Genomic DNA, 21,807 nt, shown 5'->3' on the forward strand with positions numbered 1-21,807 from the left:
GACCCCCACAGACTGATGTTTGAACAAGCCTATGGGGGCCAGGGAGTGGAATGTAGTGGTTTGAATGTGCTTGGTCCAGGAAGCAGCACTACTTGGAGGTGTGGCCTTCCTAGAGGAAGTGTGTCACTGTGGGTGTAGGCTTTGAGAGCTTCCTCCTGGCTGCCCGGAAGCCAGTCTCTCTCCTTCCTGTTTGCCTCTGGAACAAGATGTAGAACTCTCAGGTCCTTCTCCAGCACCATGTCTACCTGCACGCTGTCAGGCTCCCGCCATGATGATAATGGACTGAACCTCTGAACCTGTAAGCCAGCCCCAATTAAATGCTGTCCTTATAAGAGTTGCCTTGGTCATGGTGTCTCTTCACAGCAGTAAAACCCTAAGACAGGGAGCTAACGGATGTCAGGCTGAGATGGACAGGACTAACTTTCAAAGGAAGATGCAGTGACCAGCACTGCAGCTCAAGGGTCACTCCTGTATCCAGCCCCTTCCTCCCAGCCCACTCCTGGGAACTCAGACGGCCACTCTACTTGATGTCTCTGATGAAAAGCAGGCTCCATTTCCTCTGAGACCCGGTTCTCTGCATCACAGGGCTCTCCACAGCCCTGCCTCCTCCTCCTTCCCTAGCACCTTGCCCAGGGCTGTAGGTCAACACCCGTGGTTTGGCACTGATGCTTCTAGTTTGTTCCTGGACACAGGATAGCACAGGGACCCAGGACTCCCAAAGCACAAACTCAAATAGGAAATTTTCAGTGACTCCTTCACCCTCCCCAGTCACTGTGACATGATCCAGAGCCAGGAAGGCAGCTTCCCCGGCACCTGCACGCTGTGTGGGCTCCAAGGCCAGCGTCTGGCTAATGAAACCTACTCAGTCCACACGACCCAAAGATGACATCATGCTGACTGAGAAAAACCTAAAGTCAGACACAAGAAAGGCTGTTCACTCCCAACTCGTATTCATGATGTGTGAAATCTCAGAGTAATAATAAGGCAAAAGAAAGAAAGAAAAGGGATACGATGGGGGAGGACAAAATCAAACTATCTCTCCATGTAAGTGACATGGTCCTCTCTTTAAACTATCGCTCTGTGTCAGTGACTTGGTCCTCTCTTCAAGAGATCCTACAACTCCACCAGAGTCTTACTAAGGGAAGTTTCAGCAAAGTAGCAGGCCGTAAAATCAACATCAAAAGAGCACCTTTTCTACACACCAAATATGAACTTGCAAAACATGAAGTTGGGAAAATAACCCCGCCCACCATAGATTTGAAAAGCGCCTAAATATCACCAATGTGGAAGAGACTCTGATTAAGTTTCCATTTGAAAGTTTCCATTTTTATGGCTTTTCCAGTGAGTTTCTTAAGTTTTTGAGACTAGAAAACCATGGCAGGATTAGGTAAAAAAGACAAGATACAAAATAAGGGATTTAAAAATACTTTCCTAGTAACAAAAACAACAGAATAAAATCAGTAAGGATGTGGAAAATATCTCAAAAACACCATAACATGATGAAATCACCACAGAAGCCAGCTTGCAGCATTTGCAGAATACATGCTTAAGTGCCTCTGCTGTGATCCATAAAACAGGCCATTTGCACCAACTTTATGATGGCCAACAGATTCAGTCTGCAGTCTGTCCTCAAAATTAGCTAAAAAGCAACCCCTGTGTGCCTTCGACTCTCTCTATTTGGGATTACTTTATTTTAGTTTGGTTAAGTTCAAGTTCATCCACCTAATAAACAAGACTTCAAAATACCAAGAATCGCTCATGTTGATGTAACATGTTCACTGCCCGGGTGGGGAGACATTCTGGTAAAGAAAGACTGTGGTGCTTCCTGGTTGCTGCCGCTGCAGAGAGCCCGTGGGGAGCACCCCACGAGCGAACCTGAGCCTCGGGACCACAGGTAAGACCAAATTTTCTGCTGCAAGAAAGCTGCCTGGTGAGCTTGGGACACAGGAAAGCAGAATTTCTCTAGGACCGGGCACGTTCTGTGTTTACCGGAAGTCCCACACCCGCGGATCCCGGCCCACAGCAGCTCTCTGCTCCCAGACCCGGTGAGAGAGAGACCCAACCGCCTGGTCAGGTGGGCACTCCTGAGGCTGCAGAGCGGAAGAGACCACCAACTCTGCTCACCCCTGCCCACATCCCTGGCCCAAGAGGAAACTGTATAAGGCCTCTGGGCTCCCGTGGGGGAAGGGCCCAGGAGCGGCAGGACCCCTGTGCCTGAGACACCGCCGGAACCTGAAAGAAACAGACCGGATAAACAGTTCTCTGCACCCAAATCCCGTGGGAGGGAGAGCTAAACCTTCAGAGAGGCAGACAAGCCTGGGAAACCAGAAGTGACTGCTCCCTGCACACACATCTCGGACGCCAGAGGAAAAAGCCAAAGACCATCTGGAACCCTGGTGCACTGAAGTTCCCGGAAGGGGCGGCACAGGTCTTCCTGGTTGCTGCCGCTGCAGAGAGCCCGTGGGCAGCACCCCACGAGCGAACCTGAGCCTCGGGACCACAGGTAAGACCAAATTTTCTGCTGCAAGAAAGCTGCCTGGTGAACTCAAGACACAGGCCCACAGGAACAGCTGAAGACCTGTAGAGAGGAAAAACTACACGCCAGAAAGCAGAACACTCTGTCCCCATAACTGACTGAAAGAGAGGAAAACAGGTCTACAGCACTCCTGTCACACAGGCTTATAGGACAGTCTAGCCACTGTCAGAAATAGCAGAACAAAGTAACACTAGAGATAATCTGATGGCGAGAGGCAAGCGCAGGAACCCAAGCAACAGAAACCAAGACTACATGCCATCATCGGAGCCCAATTCTCCCACCAAAACAAACATGGAATATCCAAACACACCAGAAAAGCAAGATCTAGTTACAAAATCATATTTGATCATGATGCTGGAGGACTTCAAGAAAGACATGAACACACTTAGGGAAGCACAGGAAAACATTAATAAACAAGTAAAAGCCTACAGAGAGGAATCGCAAAAATCCCTGAAAGAATTCCAGGAAAACACAATCAAACAGTTGAAGGAATTAAAAATGGAAATAGAAGCAATCAAGAAAGAACACATGGAAACAACCCTGGATATAGAAAACCAAAAGAAGAGACAAGGAGCTGTAGATACAAGCCTCACCAACAGAATTCAAGAGATGGAAGAGAGAATCTCAGGAGCAGAAGATTCCATAGAAATCATTGACTCAACTGTCAAAGATAATGTAAAGCGGAAAAAGCTACTGGTCCAAAACATACAGGAAATCCAGGACTCAATGAGAAGATCAAACCTAAGGATAATAGGTATAGAAGAGAGTGAAGACTCCCAGCTCAAAGGACCAGTAAATATCTTCAACAAAATCATAGAAGAAAACTTCCCTAACCTAAAAAAAGAGATACCCATAGACATACAAGAAGCCTACAGAACTCCAAATAGATTGGACCAGAAAAGAAACACCTCCCGTCACATAATTGTCAAAACACCAAACGCACAAAATAAAGAAAGAATATTAAAAGCAGTAAGGGAAAAAGGTCAAGTAACATATAAAGGGAGACCTATCAGAATCACACCAGACTTCTCGCCAGAAACTATGAAGGCCAGAAGATCCTGGACTGATGTCATACAGACCCTAAGAGAACACAAATGCCAGCCCAGGTTACTGTATCCAGCAAAACTCTCAATTAACATTGATGGAGAAACCAAGATATTCCATGACAAAACCAAATTTACACAATATCTTTCTACAAATCCAGTACTACAAAGGATAATAAATGGTAAAGCCCAACATAAGGAGGCAAGCTATACCCTAGAAGAAGCAAGAAACTAATCGTCTTGGCAACAAAACAAAGAGAATGAAAGCACACAAACATAACCTCACATCCAAATATGAATATAAAGGGAAGCAATAATCACTATTCCTTAATATCTCTCAATATCAATGGCCTCAACTCCCCAATAAAAAGACATAGATTAACAAACTGGATACGCAATGAGGACCCTGCATTCTGCTGCCTACAGGAAACACACCTCAGAGACAAAGACAGACACTACCTCAGAGTGAAAGGCTGGAAAACAACTTTCCAAGCAAATGGTCAGAAGAAGCAAGCTGGAGTAGCCATTCTAATATCAAATAAAATCAATTTCCAACTAAAAGTCATCAAAAAAGATAAGGAAGGACACTTCATATTCATCAAAGGAAAAATCCACCAAGATGAACTCTCAATCCTAAATATCTATGCCCCAAATACAAGGGCACCTACATACGTAAAAGAAACCTTACTAAAGCTCAAAACACACATTGCACCTCACACAATAATAGTGGGAGACTTCAACACCCCACTCTCATCAATGGACAGATCATGGAAACAGAAATTAAACAGTGAGGTCGACAGACTAAGAGAAGTCATGAGCCAAATGGACTTAACGGATATTTATAGAACATTCTATCCTAAAGCAAAAGGATATACCTTCTTCTCAGCTCCTCATGGTACTTTCTCCAAAATTGACCATATAATTGGTCAAAAAACGGGCCTCAACAGGTACAGAAAGATAGAGATAATCCCATGCATGCTATCGGACCACCACGGCCTAAAACTGGTCTTCAATAACAATAAGGGAAGAATGCCCACATATACGTGGAAATTGAACAATGCTCTACTCAATGATAACCTGGTCAAGGAAGAAATAAAGAAAGAAATTAAAAACTTTTTAGAATTTAATGAAAATGAAGATACAACATACCCAAACTTATGGGACACAATGAAAGCTGTGCTAAGAGGAAAACTCATAGCGCTGAGTGCCTGCAGAAAGAAACAGGAAAGAGCATATGTCAGCAGCTTGACAGCACACCTAAAAGCTCTAGAACAAAAAGAAGCAAATACACCCAGGAGGAGTAGAAGGCAGGAAATAATCAAACTCAGAGCTGAAATCAACCAAGTAGAAACAAAAAGGACCATAGAAAGAATCAACAGAACCAAAAGTTGGTTCTTTGAGAAAATCAACAAGATAGATAAACCCTTAGCCAGACTAACGAGAGGACACAGAGAGTGCGTCCAAATTAACAAAATTAGAAATGAAAAGGGAGACATAACTACAGATTCAGAGGAAATTCAAAAAATCATCAGATCTTACTATAAAAACCTATATTCAACAAAATTTGAAAATCTTCAGGAAATGGACAATTTCCTAGACAGATACCAGGTATCGAAGTTAAATCAGGAACAGATAAACCAGTTAAACAACCCCATAACTCCTAAGGAAATAGAAGCAGTCATTAAAGGTCTTCCAACCAAAAAGAGCCCAGGTCCAGACGGGTTTAGTGCAGAATTCTATCAAACCTTCATAGAAGACCTCATACCAATATTATCCAAACTATTCCACAAAATTGAAACAGATGGAGCACTACCGAATTCCTTCTACGAAGCCACAATTACTCTTATACCTAAACCACACAAAGACACAACAAAGAAAGAGAACTTCAGACCAATTTCCCTTATGAATATCGACGCAAAAATACTCAATAAAATTCTGGCAAACCGAATTCAAGAGCACATCAAAACAATCATCCACCATGATCAAGTAGGCTTCATCCCAGGCATGCAGGGATGGTTTAATATACGGAAAACCATCAACGTGATCCATCATATAAACAAACTGAAAGAACAAAACCACATGATCATTTCATTAGATGCTGAGAAAGCATTTGACAAAATTCAACACCCCTTCATGATAAAAGTCCTGGAAAGAATAGGAATTCAAGGCCCATACCTAAACATAGTAAAAGCCATATACAGCAAACCAGTTGCTAACATTAAACTAAATGGAGAGAAACTCGAAGCAATCCCACTAAAATCAGGGACTAGACAAGGCTGCCCACTCTCTCCCTACTTATTCAATATAGTTCTTGAAGTTCTAGCCAGAGCAATCAGACAACAAAAGGAGATCAAGGGGATACAGATCGGAAAAGAAGAAGTCAAAATATCACTATTTGCAGATGACATGATAGTATATTTAAGTGATCCCAAAAGTTCCACCAGAGAACTACTAAAGCTGATAAACAACTTCAGCAAAGTGGCTGGGTATAAAATTAACTCAAATAAATCAGTTGCCTTCCTCTATACAAAAGAGAAACAAGCCGAGAAAGAAATTAGGGAAACGACACTCTTCATAATAGACCCAAATAATATAAAGTACCTCGGTGTGACTTTAACCAAGCAAGTAAAAGATCTGTACAATAAGAACTTCAAGACACTGAGGAAAGAAATTGAAGAAGACCTCAGAAGATGGAAAGATCTCCCATGCTCATGGATTGGCAGGATTAATATAGTAAAAATGGCCATTTTACCAAAAGCAATCTACAGATTCAATGCAATCCCCATCAAAATACCAATCCAATTCTTCAAAGAGTTAGACAGAACAATTTGCAAATTCATCTGGAATAACAAAAAACCCAGGATAGCTAAAGCTATCCTCAACAATAAAAGGACTTCAGGGGGAATCACTATCCCTGAACTCAAGCAGTATTACAGAGCAATAGTGATAAAAACTGCATGGTATTGGTACAGAGACAGACAGATAGACCAATGGAATAGAATTGAAGACCCAGAAATGAACCCACACACCTATGGTCACTTGATTTTTGACAAAGGAGCCAAAACCATCCAATGGAAAAAAGATAGCATTTTCAGCAAATGGTGCTGGTTCAACTGGAGGGCAACATGTAGAAGAATGCAGATCGATCCATGCTTATCACCCTGTACAAAGCTTAAGTCCAAGTGGATCAAGGACCTCCACATCAAACCAGACACACTCAAACTAATAGAAGAAAAACTAGGGAAGCATCTGGAACACATGGGCACTGGAAAAAATTTCCTGAACAAAACACCAATGGCTTATGCTCTAAGATCAAGAATCGACAAATGGGATCTCATAAAACTGCAAAGCTTCTGTAAGGCAAAGGACACGGTGGTTAGGACAAAACGGCAACCAACAGATTGGGAAAAGATCTTTACCAATCCTACAACAGATAGAGGCCTTATATCCAAAATATACAAAGAACTCAAGAAGTTAGACTGCAGGGAAACAAATAACCCTATTAAAAAATGGGGTTCAGAGCTAAACAAAGAATTCACAGCTGAGGAATGCCGAATGGCTGAGAAACACCTAAAGAAATGTTCAACATCTTTAGTCATAAGGGAAATGCAAATCAAAACAACCCTGAGATTTCACCTCACACCAGTGAGAATGGCTAAGATCAAAAACTCAGGTGACAGCAGATGCTGGCGAGGATGTGGAGAAAGAGGAACACTCCTCCATTGTTGGTGGGATTGCAGACTGGTAAAACCATTCTGGAAATCAGTCTGGAGGTTCCTCAGAAAATTGGACATTGAACTGCCTGAGGATCCAGCTATACCTCTCTTGGGCATATACCCAAAAGATGCCTCAACATATAAAAGAGACACGTGCTCCACTATGTTCATCGCAGCCTTATTTATAATAGCCAGAAAATGGAAAGAACCGAGATGCCCTTCAACAGAGGAATGGATACAGAAAATGTGGTACATCTACACAATGGAATATTACTCAGCTATCAAAAACAACGAGTCTATGAAATTCGTAGGCAAATGGTTGGAACTGGAAAATATCATCCTGAGTGAGCTAACCCAATCACAGAAAGACATACATGGTATGCACTCATTGATAAGTGGCTATTAGCCCAAATGCTTGAATTACCCTAGATCCCTAGAACAAACGAAACTCAAGACGGATGATCAAAATGTGAATGCTTCACTCCTTCTTTAAATGAGGAAAAAGAATACCCTTGGCTGGGAAGGGAGAGGCAAAGATTAAAACAGAGACTGAAGGAACACCCATTCAGAGCCTGCCCCACAGGTGGCCCATACATATACAGCCACCCAATTGGACAAGATGGATGAAGCAAAGAAGTGCAGACCGACAGGAGCCGGATGTAGATCGCTCCTGAGAGACACAGCCAGAATACAGCAAATACAGAGGCGAATGCCAGCAGCAAACCACTGAGCTGAGAATAGGTCCCCCGTTGAAGGAATCAGAGAAAGAACTGGAAGAGCTTGAAGGGGCTCGAGACCCCAAAAGTACAACAATGTCAAGCAACCAGAGCTTCCAGGGACTAAGCCACTACCTAAAGACTATATATGGACTGACCCTGGACTCTGACCCCATAGGTAGCAATGAATATCCTAGTAAGAGCACCAGTGGAAGGGGAAGCCCTGGGTCCTGCTAAGACTGAACCCCCAGTGAACTAGACTATGGGGGGAGGGCGGCAATGGGGGGAGGGTTGGGAGGGGAACACCCATAAGGAAGGGGAGGGGGGAGGGGGATTTTGCCCGGAAACCGGGAAAGGGAATAACACTTGAAATGTATATAAGAAATACTCAAGTTAATAAAAAAAAAAAAAAAAAAAAAGCCATTTTAACAACATGAGCAAGAAATATAAAACAGCAGTTCAGTTATCCCAGTTTTTTGAGGCAAAAATAAAGTATGTAAAAAAGTGTGCATGGAAGCCTTGGATTATGGGTTTGGGATTTTCATTTTATTGTCATGAGTGTGTATTATGTTTTGTTTGTTTGGAAAAGCGAAGCAGTAAAAGCCTAGTTTTATCATGAAGAAAAAAAAAAAAAAAAAAAAAGAAAGACTGTGGTGTGGAGAGGTCTACTCAGCCTGAGGAGGAAGAGGAGGAGGAGGAAGAAGAAGAGGAGGAGGAAGAGGAAGAAGAGGAGGAAGAGGAGGAGACAGTGTGGACGTGCAAAGGGAAGGCTCCCGTGTTCTTCAGCTGTGCCTGAGTTCTGGGTGTTGACAAGAGGAGTGGATCAGTAGAAGTTGAAGAAGCCGACAGAAGCAGAGATAACATCCCCAAGACTTACAGAGTATGTGTTGGGATGTTTTGTAGATGAACCTGATTGTGTTTTAGACAGAAATACAGAAAAGCTTCAGGTACTTAAAGGATCAATAACGACTTAGAATTATATGAGAGAAAACCTATGTTCAACACAAATTTAATGAAAACTATGCTGCAGGCTCGAGACAGGGACTGCTCCAGTCAGGCCGTCGTCTGGCCTGCCTAGGAAGCATTTAGGGAGAAGGGCAGCCACATGGCTCAGCCTCCTTACCTGTAACAAGATGCCCCATAGGGACACTCAGGCCTGTCACCAGTCACGCCTTCGTCTGTGACAGGTACAGCTCCATAGTCACTATCACCAGGGTGGCTGAAGTGTTGAAAATGGAGCGGATTCTTCCTGTGAGGACAATAAACATATTGTCAGAGGGAAAAACAACAGGAAGCTATGGGTCTGTAATGGTTGCACAGTGAAACCAACCAGTCATATGGTTATTCTGAAAGAGACCAAATGCCTTCGCTGATAACGTAAACACAGGTGACACCCCCATGCCATGCTGATGACCAACCTGACATCTGGCTGTTAGAAAACTGTCCAGGAATGCAGCCATGTGAAGAAAACTCTGGGTGCTTGTGAGAACGAACACTCCAAGAAAACAAAGGCATGTGACTTCAGTTTATTCAAAACTCAGAACTGATCCTGGAATATGGGTCCATGCTCCTCCCAGGGGTAGCAGATAAGAACGAGTTTACTTCCAATACTCGTTATTGCTTGTTGCTGCTACTCCATTAAATGTTTAAATTTTCTATGCCTCTATGGAAAAACACATTTTTGCCGAGTGCAGCCAGTTCTTGTAATTGTATTCAGTTTGATCTCACAAGAACTTTACTCCTGTGACCTTTCTTAACCTCCATAAATTGTCTGGGGTTCTGAGTTAAGTTGCCTACTGTGTGAGACTTTGGTCCATTTCATTTATAGCCTCATTATCCCAGGTCCCTCCCTCTCTTGAGCAGGGACAGTGAGTCAGCATGGACTCTCAGAGAAACAGTTTCTAGTGTCATATGAGCAGTGACATGTAAAAAGGACAACTTGCAAGCAGTATGTCGTTCACGTGGGTATCGAACAAACATAAGCATCTACAGCCTTTAAAGATTCTATGGTCTTCGCTAAGATAAAAACATTACCAGCATTCTAGAAAGACCCCATGTTTCTGATCTCATGACTACACAAAGTATACTGTCCTGTCTTCTAAAAACATTCTTCAAACTCTTTGGACCAGGCTTTCTTATGCTCTTAAAATTTATTAGTAGAGTTTGAGTGCCTTCTGTTTATGTGGGTAGAAATTTAAAATGAGAAATTGTAGGGGTCATTCTGATGCTAAGGTCCTGTTCCCCAATTGGTTCTTGATCTATCATTAAAGAAGCCATGGGCCAATTGCTGGGCAGAAGGGATGGGTGGGACTTCCAGGTCCCTGCAGGAAGAGACATATGCAGGAGAGAGAGAAGAGGGAGAGTTTCCAAAGCTTTGGAGAATGAAAAGCCAAGGAGCCATGTGAAATCTGGGGCAGAGAGGCCACAGGCCACTTCTACAGGTAGGCAGTTGGGGATGTTGAGTGGTGACTAAATGTAACTGAGCAGGTGGAGGAGAGGTGTGGAGCTAAGAGTGTCGATAAGGGCATGCTTCTCCAGACGGGAGATAAGCAGCGCCCAGCAATTGTACAAAAAAGGCAAGTTGAAATTGAACAACTGTGTGTCTGGGTTTTTCATCTGCAGATCTGATATTATCTGTGTAGGGGTTGGTAGCATGCTCTGTTTCTAGAGCTTAGGCAGGGAGGCGAAAGCCACACAGAACAGGAAATGAGAAAAGTACACTTATGTATTTAAAATAACAATGAAAATATTCTCACATATTATTAATAACAAATCTTAACATCTTTAAACATCTTCTTTGCATTTAGCTTTTCATCTATATTGCAGGGGCAGGGGTGCAGTTCACTCTTCCCCTGGCCTAGGTGTGTTTTAGGGACCCGACTTGGTGGCAAGTGCCTTTACCCACTTAGTTTGAATTCTATTGCTGTGGCAAAACATCATGACCAAAAGTAACTGGGGGAGAAATGGGTTTTCTTCCATTCACAACTCTTAGGTCACAGTTCATCATGGAAGGAAGTCAGGGCAAGAACCTGGAGGCAGGACCTGAAGCAGAGACCATGGAGGAGTGTTCCTTCCTGGCTTGCTCACTCTCCAAGGCTCGCTCAGCTTGCTTTTTTATACAACTCAGTGTCACCTGCACAGGGTTGACACTGTCCACAATGTGCTGGGTCATCACACATCAATCAATCACGAAAATGTCCCACAATCTGACCTACAGCCCAACTTTATGGAGGCATTATTTTTCAATTGAGATTCCCTCCTCTCAGATGACTCTAGCTTGTGTCAAGTTGACAAAGTGATGATGATGATGGGGGGGAGGAGGAGGACGGCGATGATGATGAAAATAATCATCTAGCATCACCACTGAGCCATCCCACTAGCCCTTACATACCTTTTAGTGCCAATCTAAAATTCACGAGGATGTAATGCAAGCTTAAGAAAAAGCAGTTGGCCTTTCCTCCTTGTCTCTGCATTTGATCATCAACAACAATAATGTTCTGTGGCCTCTAGGGACCACTGCATACTTATGAGAATCACAGTCTAAACATCGTAACATTTGCAGGGAAACGGAGGGAACTGCGAATCAGCATGTGATGTGAAATGAGTCAGACTGAGATGGGCAAATGCTACACTTTTCTCGGATGCGAAACCTAGACTGGGGCGGGAAACTACAAGAGGCTGAAGAGGAAGCTGGATCTTCAAGTAGAAGGGAAAGAGCGAAGGTGACTTAATGGCTGTGAGATGAAAGCAGAGAGGGGTTACTTGGGAAGGAAAGGGAACCAGCAAGTTAGGGGAGGGTAGGAGGAGCATGGAGAGCCAGGCATGGTGGTACACACCTTTAAGCCCAGGACTAGGAGTCAGGGGCAGGAGGATTACTGTGAGTCTGAGGCCAGCCTGGCCTACACAGTATGTTCCAGGACAGCCAGAACTATACCATATATAGGGAGACCTTGTCTCAAAAAACAAGAAGGAGCATAGAGGACACCAGAAGGGATAAATTATAATAAATTGTAATAAAATATATGCAAACATTATGATAAAACCCATTACTTTGTATATTAATTTTTAAGAATTAAGACAAAAAACAGAGGAATGTAAATTTAGAAAATCTAGAGACTTGGGGTATTACCCGTTTGATAGCAGGGAGAGTTTACAGCAATAACACTGAAGCTGTAATGATTTTATAGATATGTATCTTGTGGGTATGTGGTGTATCTCAAATTCAAAATGCCATTCTCCCCGCTTGTTTATAAATATAAACATTTCAATAAAAGTTACTTCTCCTCTTTGTTACAAATACAAACACTTTGATTTAAACAAATTTCAGGCATTCTTTATTTCAAAACTATTAAAAGTTAGTTACTGCCTAAGGCTAAGAGTGATTAAAACTAAACTATCATTATAAAGTATAAGTAAATAAATTTTTATTTGATAAAACATTTACACCTTATAACAAAAGGAAATGACAGGCTTGAATACTGCTATTCATTGAATGTGTGTCCCCTCAAAACTCCTGTGTTGGAAGTGCTAACCTCCAATGTACTTATGAGAAGAGAACTAAGGCTCAGTGAGGTGATCATGCTAAGACCCTAACAAAATGCCTGGCATCTTCCTAAGCGAGGAGGAGACACCAGAGGAAGCCCTGCAGAGAGAAGGCACTGAGGATGCCGCCACCCTCAACACTGGCAGTGCCCAGAACAGAGAGAAATCAAATCTCTGAAGTCAGGCACACCAGTCTGTGGTATTCTGTTATGGCTACACAAGCCAACTAACACAAGCACAAAACAGGACTTTCCAAACCCACAGTAAGGGATGGTTTATAATCTGCTGTATATTTTTACATTACATTCTAGGCGTAAGGACATTTCACAGACAAAATCATGTATAAATCTAAAGCTCATAACAGTTGAAAGTAAAAAATATGGCTATTCTAATGCTAAAATGACAATATGTTTTAAAGAGTAGGAGAGTGAGAAATGAACAGAATCCATGGTGAATGTGCACTGTGTACATAGATGTACAGCACTGTGCACACACATGTACAGCGCTGTGCACACACATGTACAGCGCTGTGCACACACATGCACTGCACTGCGCACACACATGTACTGCACTGCGCACACACATGTACAGCACTGTGCACACACATGTACAGCACACAGCACAGATTGACAAGCGGGATGCCATCAACGGAAACAGGTTATGCCACACTCTCAAACTGAGATTATGATTTGAATACATAAAATATGGATCCATAAAATCTCATTTTCCTAATTTTCAAGGGAAGAAAATTTCTATTTTATAGAAAAATGTGAAGAAAATAATTAAATACAATATAACGCCTAAACACAATCTAAAATTACCTTAGTAGACGAGTGCAATAATTATTTCCAAAAGCATCTCTTTAAAATTAAGCTATTCAGTAAGCAGGTATTTACGCCTGGTCTCCCCAGTATCAGGCCCTTGCATTAGTCAGCATGTCTACACTTAAACACTTACGTCCCCATTGCATCCTAAGAGCTCCTGGCAGGACTTCCCAGAATGCACAGCGGGAAAGCGCCTGATGGTAAGGCCGTGGTTTGTTAGGCTTTGACACACACAGTACAAAACAGCAGAGAAGTAATGGGCTGAAGGGCCGCCTGCAGGTCCCTCCACCTTACCTGTAGCAGTTGGCCCCATACATGCAGGACGTCCTCCGGACCTTGCTTTCCTCTGAACAGCCTAGCACTGAATCGGCGGTGTCTGTGTGCGAAGCACCAGGACTGGAGGGAGCAGAGCTGGACTCGGGATGGCATCCTTGGGATTTCTCAAGAAATGTCTTACTTTGGACACCTGCACGACACTTGGGATGGCTCATAGTCTTGTCCTTGTCATTCGTGGTTGGTTTGGTGACAGCTTTATGTTTAGGGGCCTCACCTAGTTCCTCTGCTGAAATTGTGTCACTCAGTTTATTTGCCTTCACAATATCCATATCCGGGTCACTTACTGTGATTGAAGACGATGATTCTGGCACATCCTGTAAAAGAAATACAGAAACGGTATCATCAAAAAAGGCAAACGCTAGACAGTGGTGGCACATGCCTTTAATTCCAGAACTTGGGAGGCAAGAGGCAGACAATCTCTGAGTTCAAGGCCAGTGTGCCCTACAGAGTGAGTTCTAGGATACCCCAGGCTACAAAGAAATATATAAATTAAAGTTTAAAAGGGGGTTGGAGAGATGGCTCAGTGGTTAAGAGTGCTGACTTTTCTTCCAGAGGTCCTGAGTTCAATTCCCAGCAACGCATGGTGGCTCACAACCATCTGTAATGGGATCTGATGCCCTCTTCTGGTGTGTCTGAAGACAGCGACAGTGTACGCGTATATGTAAAATAAATAAATATATTTTTTTAAAAAAAAGTTTAAGAGGACAAAAATACAAGTTTAATGTTACAAAATAACCTTAAAACTTTAAACTTATTTTAAAGCAACTAAAGATAACCATTTTCTGTTTTTAGTTTAGAAACTTGTTAACAAAATCAATTTACAGATATAATGAACCTTTAGGACTATGTCAGATACTAGTAAAAATAGCTAGAAAACATACAAAGGAAACTGGAGAAGATGTTCTATTTCTTCTTGCGTTGTTTGGTTTTGCCTTTTTCTTATTTTCTGAGACAGGGTCTAACTGTGTAGCCATGGCTGTCCTGAAACTCACTCTGTAGACCAGGCTGGCCTAGAACTCACATACATGTGCCTGCCTCTGCCTCCCAAGTGCTGGGATTAAAGGCGTGCACCACTACCACCCAGCTGCTAGAAGACACTCTACTTCACTGTCCATGACCTCATTCAGAAAGCTCTAACTCTTACTTATGAACTGGATAGGACCAGTTCATAAGGTCCCATTCCTAGCTGAGGAGCTCCAGGCAGGAGATGGCTTACAAAGAGTCACTTTTCTTGAGGGATGAGCCTCCTGGTAGGCTGCCCACATCCTAGTGGTTAGCACTTTGCCCATGTGCATATAGGCAATACTAACTGGATTCAGTGGGCTATATTATAATATACTATGTATGTTATTAATAATAACACAGGGAAGAAAAGAAGAACATGAATTTGAGAGGAAGTACCAGGGCATCCAGGAGGAGTTTGGGGGCAGGGTAATTATTATCTCAAAAATTAAAAAATATTGACAAAAACGGTGTGCTGCACCAAGGAGATATTTTAATCGCCACTGTGTGCCTTTTACATTTGTTCTGGCCATCAGCATACTGAGTAAACCTAAAGAATCATGTAAGTACATTCTGTGGAGCAGACACATTTAACACGAGTCTCCCGGCTAACCTTGTCAAAGCTATGCGGAGTAGCAACAAGCACATGAATGTTCACCTCAGTTTCTAAGTAAGGGTTTGGGGCTGTCGGCCTCCATCTGGCAAAAGCTGACTTTAGTATTAACAGATAGCTAATACTTCAAATTTCTTGATATATTATTCACCTGGCTTCTTTTGGACTAATTATTTAAATGTTTCAATAGTTTTAAAAGAAACTGTAACTTCAAAATACTACTCATACTGGCTAATCACATTCTCGATGGAGTGTGGGTCTTGTCATGGCTCTGCACAGCGGCAGATAATCTAGCGAAAACAGCCAGCTGGCCATTCCTTGTATTGCCCCCGCCCTTGGATGGTGGCATCTCCATGCTACATCTCTCTAAACCATACACTCTACTTCACGTTTCCCAACCACACCCCACTCCCATCCCCAGGCCACCACCTGGACATCAGGGCTGGGAATTGAAAAGTCCTCATCTACCAGCCTGCTTGACAGTTCTCCCCATTTCCTTCATTCCTGTCCAGCAGTGGGCGAGTCAGTAAGTCTGGCAACTAAGCAAATAGCCCAGAACTTGTTATTGTTCCTGTGGCATATTTAGGCTCTGCAAGTCATTCTCTATCCTTAGTTAGGAAGGACATCAGAAGCCCTGGCTCCCTGTGCCTTAAAGGGCCCCAGCCTCTAGGAGTCTCTGTACAAGCCTGGAGGTGAGAGGGTAAACAATTCTCATGCCCGGGAGGACAGGGGTGATCTTCACTGCTAAGGTTCCTTCCAACATGGGATACTGTGGTTCCAGCAGAAGTTGGGTGGGTCCCATTCCACATCTTATACAGCTTATTTCAGAACAAAGAAACACATTGGAAAATGATAAATTAGAATACATCCTTCCTATAAAATATTGTGGAGATGTTAAACTAATGGATGCAAGGCAAGGCTTGCCTTTAAAAGGTGGCTTTATTATCTTATTGATTTTTTTTGTAGAGGTAGGGCACGCATGCCCACGTACACGCATGCAGAGGCCAGAGCAAGACCTCTGACATCTTCCTTCTTACTCTTCACAGCACTAGCTTGAAACAGGATCTCCTGGATCCAAACTGCCTTTTTTGGCTAGGCTGCTGGCCAGAGAACTCTCAGATCTGCCCTCCCTTCCCTCCAGTGTGGGGTGACAGGCAAGTGAAGCTGGGCCTGGCTTTTCATGTGGGTGCTGGACACGTGAACTTGGGTCCTTGTGCTTTCCGAGTAAGTGTTCTTACCCATTGTGGCATCTTCACAGCCCCTCTAAGATGTTTTTAACTAGAGCACGGTATCATTCTACGCTGGCATTTAATGTTTTAAGTCACCTCTCACTCCACCACCCCCCTTCAAAGGTTTTGTAGCAGATAATGACTATTACAGACATCCACAATCAGTCAGAACACAGACGAGTGACAGTGGGTTGCCCAAACCCGACTCCCACACCAAAAGCTCAGGGTTAGTCATGAAGACAGGGCAGGTATGTCATAATGCCTGCCATAAAACAATGTCCACTAGACATGACAGAGAAGCTGGACCCACCAAACCTCAACGACACAGTTGCCTAAATGGGACCATTTGCTATGCCAACATAGATAAAAGAAATTTATCAAGGCCCCACCCCTACGACGAGCTACAGGCAACCAACTGCTGCTGAGAGGGAGAATTGGCTTCCTCCAGGGCTGAGACCTCTGACCAGGTATCCAGTCCCTAGGGGGAAGGCTTAAACGCATGTACATACAAGCAACCCTGAATGTAGGTGGTGTGTGTGCACGTGCTTTTAACAATAATTAAAGAGGAAGGGGTCATAAACTTGAGTGGGAGTGGGGGGAGGCAAGTAGGAATGATGTAAATACAGTATTCAAGCATGAAACTCTCAAAAAATTTAAATTTAAAAAAATGTTCTCATAGCAGAGTCAGTAACACACACCTATCATCAAAGTACTTGGGAAGCTGTGGCAGAAGGATCAAGACAAAAGCCAAGTTGAGTTATAAAGAAAGGCCATGTTGAAAATAAATGCAGCATCTTTGTGTGTGTGTGTGTGTGTGTGTGTGTGTGTGAGAGAGAGAGAGAGAGAGAGAGAGAGAGAGAGAGAGAGAGAGAGAGAGAGAAAGCATGTGTTTGCCTGAATAAATCCTGGTGAAGAATTTGTAGTGCTACAAAGATCAGTACGACAGTGGGACTGAAGGACAAGTCTAATGGGAGTTTTCATCTTTAATAAATATGGATATTCTGTTTGTAATACTATACGCAATTATTTGACTGAGTTAAATAACAAGACAATAACTAGCATGCATTACTCTGCTATTTACAAGTGAAGATCAGAGGATGAAATATATCCCATCCTAGTCCAACTCTCTGTAGTTCCAAGGATCACACAGAAGAATCAGTTTTATTGCAAATTAACCTTTACTTCCTCACAAGGAACATGCATAAATGCTGACTTTCTTAGAGAAAAAAATTTTTAAATCACAGATGTCAATACTGTAAATTAGGGGATTTCAAATAAGAGAGACAGCTTGGCATGGTGGCATACGCCTTCAATCCAGCACTTAAGAGGCAGAGGCAGGCAGATCCCTATGAGTTTGAGGCCATCCTGGTCTACAGAGGGAGTCCCAGGGCAGCCAGGATTATGTAGAGAGACCTAAGACAGCACCACATCCAACAAAATAAAATAATCAAATAAGAGACACAAAAGTTGGAAACCATAATGTTCTTTATGGAACTCCATGCAATATTAATACATAGACTCCTTGGCATTCAAGAATTCAACATTCTTGGTTTCAATTATTCATAAATGATCCCAAAATCCATTATACACAGTAATTTTTAAGTTTGCTGATACATAAATTTGATCTGTGCCAATTCCAAAGCTCATGGGCTTAAGGAAGACACTGACCTGGTGGGTAAGGGGATAGGAAAAACGTAAGGGACACCTACGAGTAGGAGAATGAGAGCTTCAGATCTACTAAACGCCCACCTCTACTTATTTACTATTTGATGGACAGGTTAAAGGACTAAGCCTGGGGGGCTAGAGAGACCTGGTAACAGTAGAAAGACCACATAAGAAGTATAAGTGTGTGTCTGAGACTTCAGAGATCATGAGGCTAGTGGTCCTTTGAGGAAGATCAGAATATACTCTGAAGACTGTTAAAACAGCTTGTCGACTTGTCTACGAAGCACTTCCCTGCCCCTCACCCATCTGATGTCAGCGTATTGCAAGGGGTGGAACAGACCTTCCCTCTGACATAAATTCAGCAAGGTGATTTGGCACGAATGACCATGCTGATATGTTGCCCTAAAAGTCCTGCATCAACTCCATTAACATTCCCAGGAGAACAATGGAAAACTCCACTTCATACACAAGCCTCAGACTGGTGGTTCAAACACTAGCTAGGTGTTTCCTCCTGGGAAGCCTCTCCCTGAAACTGAAGATGTCAACCTGAAATCCTACCTCTGCATCCTCTAACATGTCTTAACATGTCTCTAACATGTTACCCATGACCCCTGCTGGAAATATTCTCCCCCCTCCGCTTCCCAGACCCAGTTTTCAGATGTCGAGCATGGAAGCTTTGCTTCTCAGATACTTTTCCAATCAGATGCCTCGCTGTCCCCAAGTGGCTCAAACTCTGCATTCTACATCACATCACCATGACCACCATTCCCCTTCCCTGTCCCGGAGACCCTACTTCGTCTCTTCCAGTCTCTCTCTAGAGACTGCAAGGGCCTGTGGTGAACACATTTTCAGTCCTTCCTCCTGTGAAGGTTCCCACTTGCCCTTCTATCCAAATCTCTGTGAGCAGCGGTAGACTGTCAGTCCCTTACCCAGAGTGCTTAGGACCAGAAATGTTTAAGATCTCTGAGGTTCGGAGCGTGGAGTACTTGTAAAGATTTACAGTGGAGCGACAAAGTCTGAGACTATCCAAGTCCCAAGTGAGTTGAGGAAGTTTCGGATTTTGAGGTATTTTAATGTTTTTACTTTTGAATTAGGGGTTCTCAAGATGGATTTGTTCCCCCTCACTCTCCAACATATACTCACCCTGTCATCTGCCTGGGACCTCATAACTTTCTAGGACCAAAAAATTCCATTGAAATGGCATAATACAATCCTAGTCCTTGGCCTTAAATGATCTGAAAGCCCTTTTTGTTTTTAAACACAGTATGTTAGTTTGTTTTTATAAGCTTTCTGACCTTGAAAAAATACAGCAGGAATAAAATGCTGGTTTCACAAAAACTTTTGATCAAGAAATCTCTTAATAATACCCAAAGATACATAACATATCTTGTCATAATACATTTAAACTTCATCCTAATCCTCTGATCTGACAGATGGCTATGCTGAATTTTTTTAAGTTGAATCAAAATGTGTATGTGTGTGTGTGTGTGTGAGAGAGAGAGAGAGTGTGTGTGTGTGTGTGAGTATACATGTGAGTGTGTATGAGTGTGAGTGTGTATGAGTGTGTATGAGTGTGCGTGTGCATGTGAATGTGTGAGTGTACATGTGTGTATGAGTATGATAGTGTGTGAGTATGATAGTGTGTGAGTATGAGTGTGTGAGTGTGCGTGTGCGTGTGAGTGGAGTGAATGTGCATGTGTGTGTGAGTGTGAGTGAATGTGTATGTGAGTGTGTGTGTGAGTGTGTGTGAGTGAATGTGCATGTGAGTGTGAGTGAATGTGCATGTGAGTGTGAGTGAATGTGCATGTGAGTGTGTGAGTGAGTGAGTGTCAGTGTGAGTGAGTGTGAGTGAGTGTGTGAGTGTGTGAGTGAGTGTGTGTGCGTGTGAGTGTGTGTGAGTGTGTGTGTGAGTGAATGTGTATGTGAGTGTGTGTGTGAGTGTGTGTGAGTGAATGTGCATGTGAGTGTGAGTGAATGTGCATGTGAGTGTGTGAGTGAGTGTGTGAGTGAGTGAATGTGCATGTGAGTGTGAGTGTGTGAGTGTGTGAGTGAGTGTGTGTGTGTGTGTGTGTGTGTGTGTGTGTGTGTGTGCGTGTGAGAGAGAGAGACAGCCCCTGCTCACACTGTTTGGAGTCTCACAAGAAGACTAATCTGCACTACTGCTACAAATGTGCAGAGGGCCTAGGTCAGTCCCATGCAGGCGGTTGTCAGTTCGGTCCTTTGAGCCCGGGTTAGTTGATTCTGTGGGTTTTCTTGTGGTGTCCTTGCCCCTCTGACTTCTACAATCCTTCCCCCACCTCTTCAGCAGGATTCTCCTCTGGTAGTTCTTAACTTTCCCCTCCTGGGACCCAGCTGTCGGGTAAAGGCATTTAGTCTGGATTATCTAATGGTAAGAGGAGGGAGGCACAGCCGCTCGCAGATATCCCATCAGTCCTTACAGAGCACTGTTCTTGTAAGTGGCCACTTAGGATGCTCTAGCCACAGCATAAAATATGTCATAAAAGAAGTGTCCAGCTGAACCAGCCAACTCAGTAGACTTTGTAAGAAATAACAGGTCATTGTGCTAAGTGGTAAGGTGTTGGGCTTGCTTTGATAACAGTAAGCAATGACTAATCATTTAGGGAGACCATTTTGAAGCAGCTGTTTTGGTTGTGCTTCCTTCTGCTGCCTGTGGCAGTTCTAATTAGATTGTGTAAAAGAAATGCTATGGCCTTAATCAGACTAGGTTGCTTATAGGTGATGAAAACATATTCTCTCAGCTTTGGGTTCCGGGAAGACCATGATAAGTTGCTGGCATCTGATGTGAGATTTCCTACTCCGCCATCTTACGGCAGAAGGCAAGAGAAGACAAGCATGTTCTGACAAGATGGTAGACAAGAAGATGAGCCCTTGTGTCCTCCTGTGGCAGCAGGGCGAGAGGAGTAACCCACTCCTGCCATCTGTCTTAGCAGCTTTAACACGCTCATGAGTGCAGCCTCCCAGGCAAGCACCTGCAAAAGCTACTGCACAGGGAGAGTGGCTTTCACTATGGATTGTTAGAGGAGACAGAAACACGGAAACCACAGCAGGCCTTTCGTCGATCAGTTCAAGAGCCCTCACTCGGGCCATGAGCTGGTCAGTTACAGAAGACCCGTGAGGCCTGATAAAATCCAGCACTACAACTGAACGACTGACTTCATGGAGAGGCGGATACTAGTCACAAAACTCGCACACAATAGGGAAATCTGCTGTACACAAAAGCGTCTACTTCTGAGCCTAGGGCTTCCTAGCAGTAAACTATGGCTGTCAGTTTCCTGCAGGTACTGAAGGATGGCAGGTCAATGGTTCTCCTCCTTGAGTTCTTACTGCAGTACACTTAAGGCACTGCTTATAAACAGGCAGGAAATGGGCCAGAAGGTTACTCCTGTGCTTTCTCTCCAATTCTTTTTTCAGTCTTTCTTAAGAGAATATCTACTCTACGGGATACTGCTCTGGGTTCTTATAAGGTCCACACAGCCTCCACGCATCAGACTAGATGGGACCAATCTTTCTAGTTTCTTTGTTTCCTCTCAGAGTGAGCTTGTCTCCTGTTCTTCTCCGTGCTAT

The 21,807-nt window shown here is 43.3% G+C and overlaps 1 protein-coding gene and 1 long non-coding RNA gene across 4 annotated transcripts in view; one reads left to right on the top strand and one right to left on the bottom strand.

Moving 5' to 3' along the window:
• Aplf (aprataxin and PNKP like factor) overlaps positions 1-21,807 on the bottom strand; it is a 58,749-nt gene that overhangs the window by 12,686 nt on the left and 24,256 nt on the right. For 2 of the 3 annotated variants that reach the window (NM_001173382.1, XM_087658803.1), the window contains 2 exon segments: positions 9,135-9,260; positions 13,672-14,027. In NM_001173382.1, the coding sequence (NP_001166853.1) occupies positions 9,135-9,260; positions 13,672-14,027 (482 nt within the window). 3 annotated transcript variants of the gene reach the window in all.
• Positions 10,342-21,807, top strand: part of LOC120102330 (uncharacterized) — a 30,002-nt gene continuing 18,536 nt past the window's right edge. Inside the window, exon 1 of the long non-coding RNA XR_015686062.1 lies at positions 10,342-10,452. This is a non-coding gene — a long non-coding RNA (uncharacterized LOC120102330). The remainder of the gene's footprint in view (positions 10,453-21,807) is intronic.

This window comes from Rattus norvegicus, chromosome 4, assembly GCF_021556685.1.
Source record: "Rattus norvegicus strain SHRSP/BbbUtx chromosome 4, alternate assembly SHRSP_T2T, whole genome shotgun sequence".
NCBI lineage: Eukaryota > Metazoa > Chordata > Mammalia > Rodentia > Muridae > Rattus > Rattus norvegicus.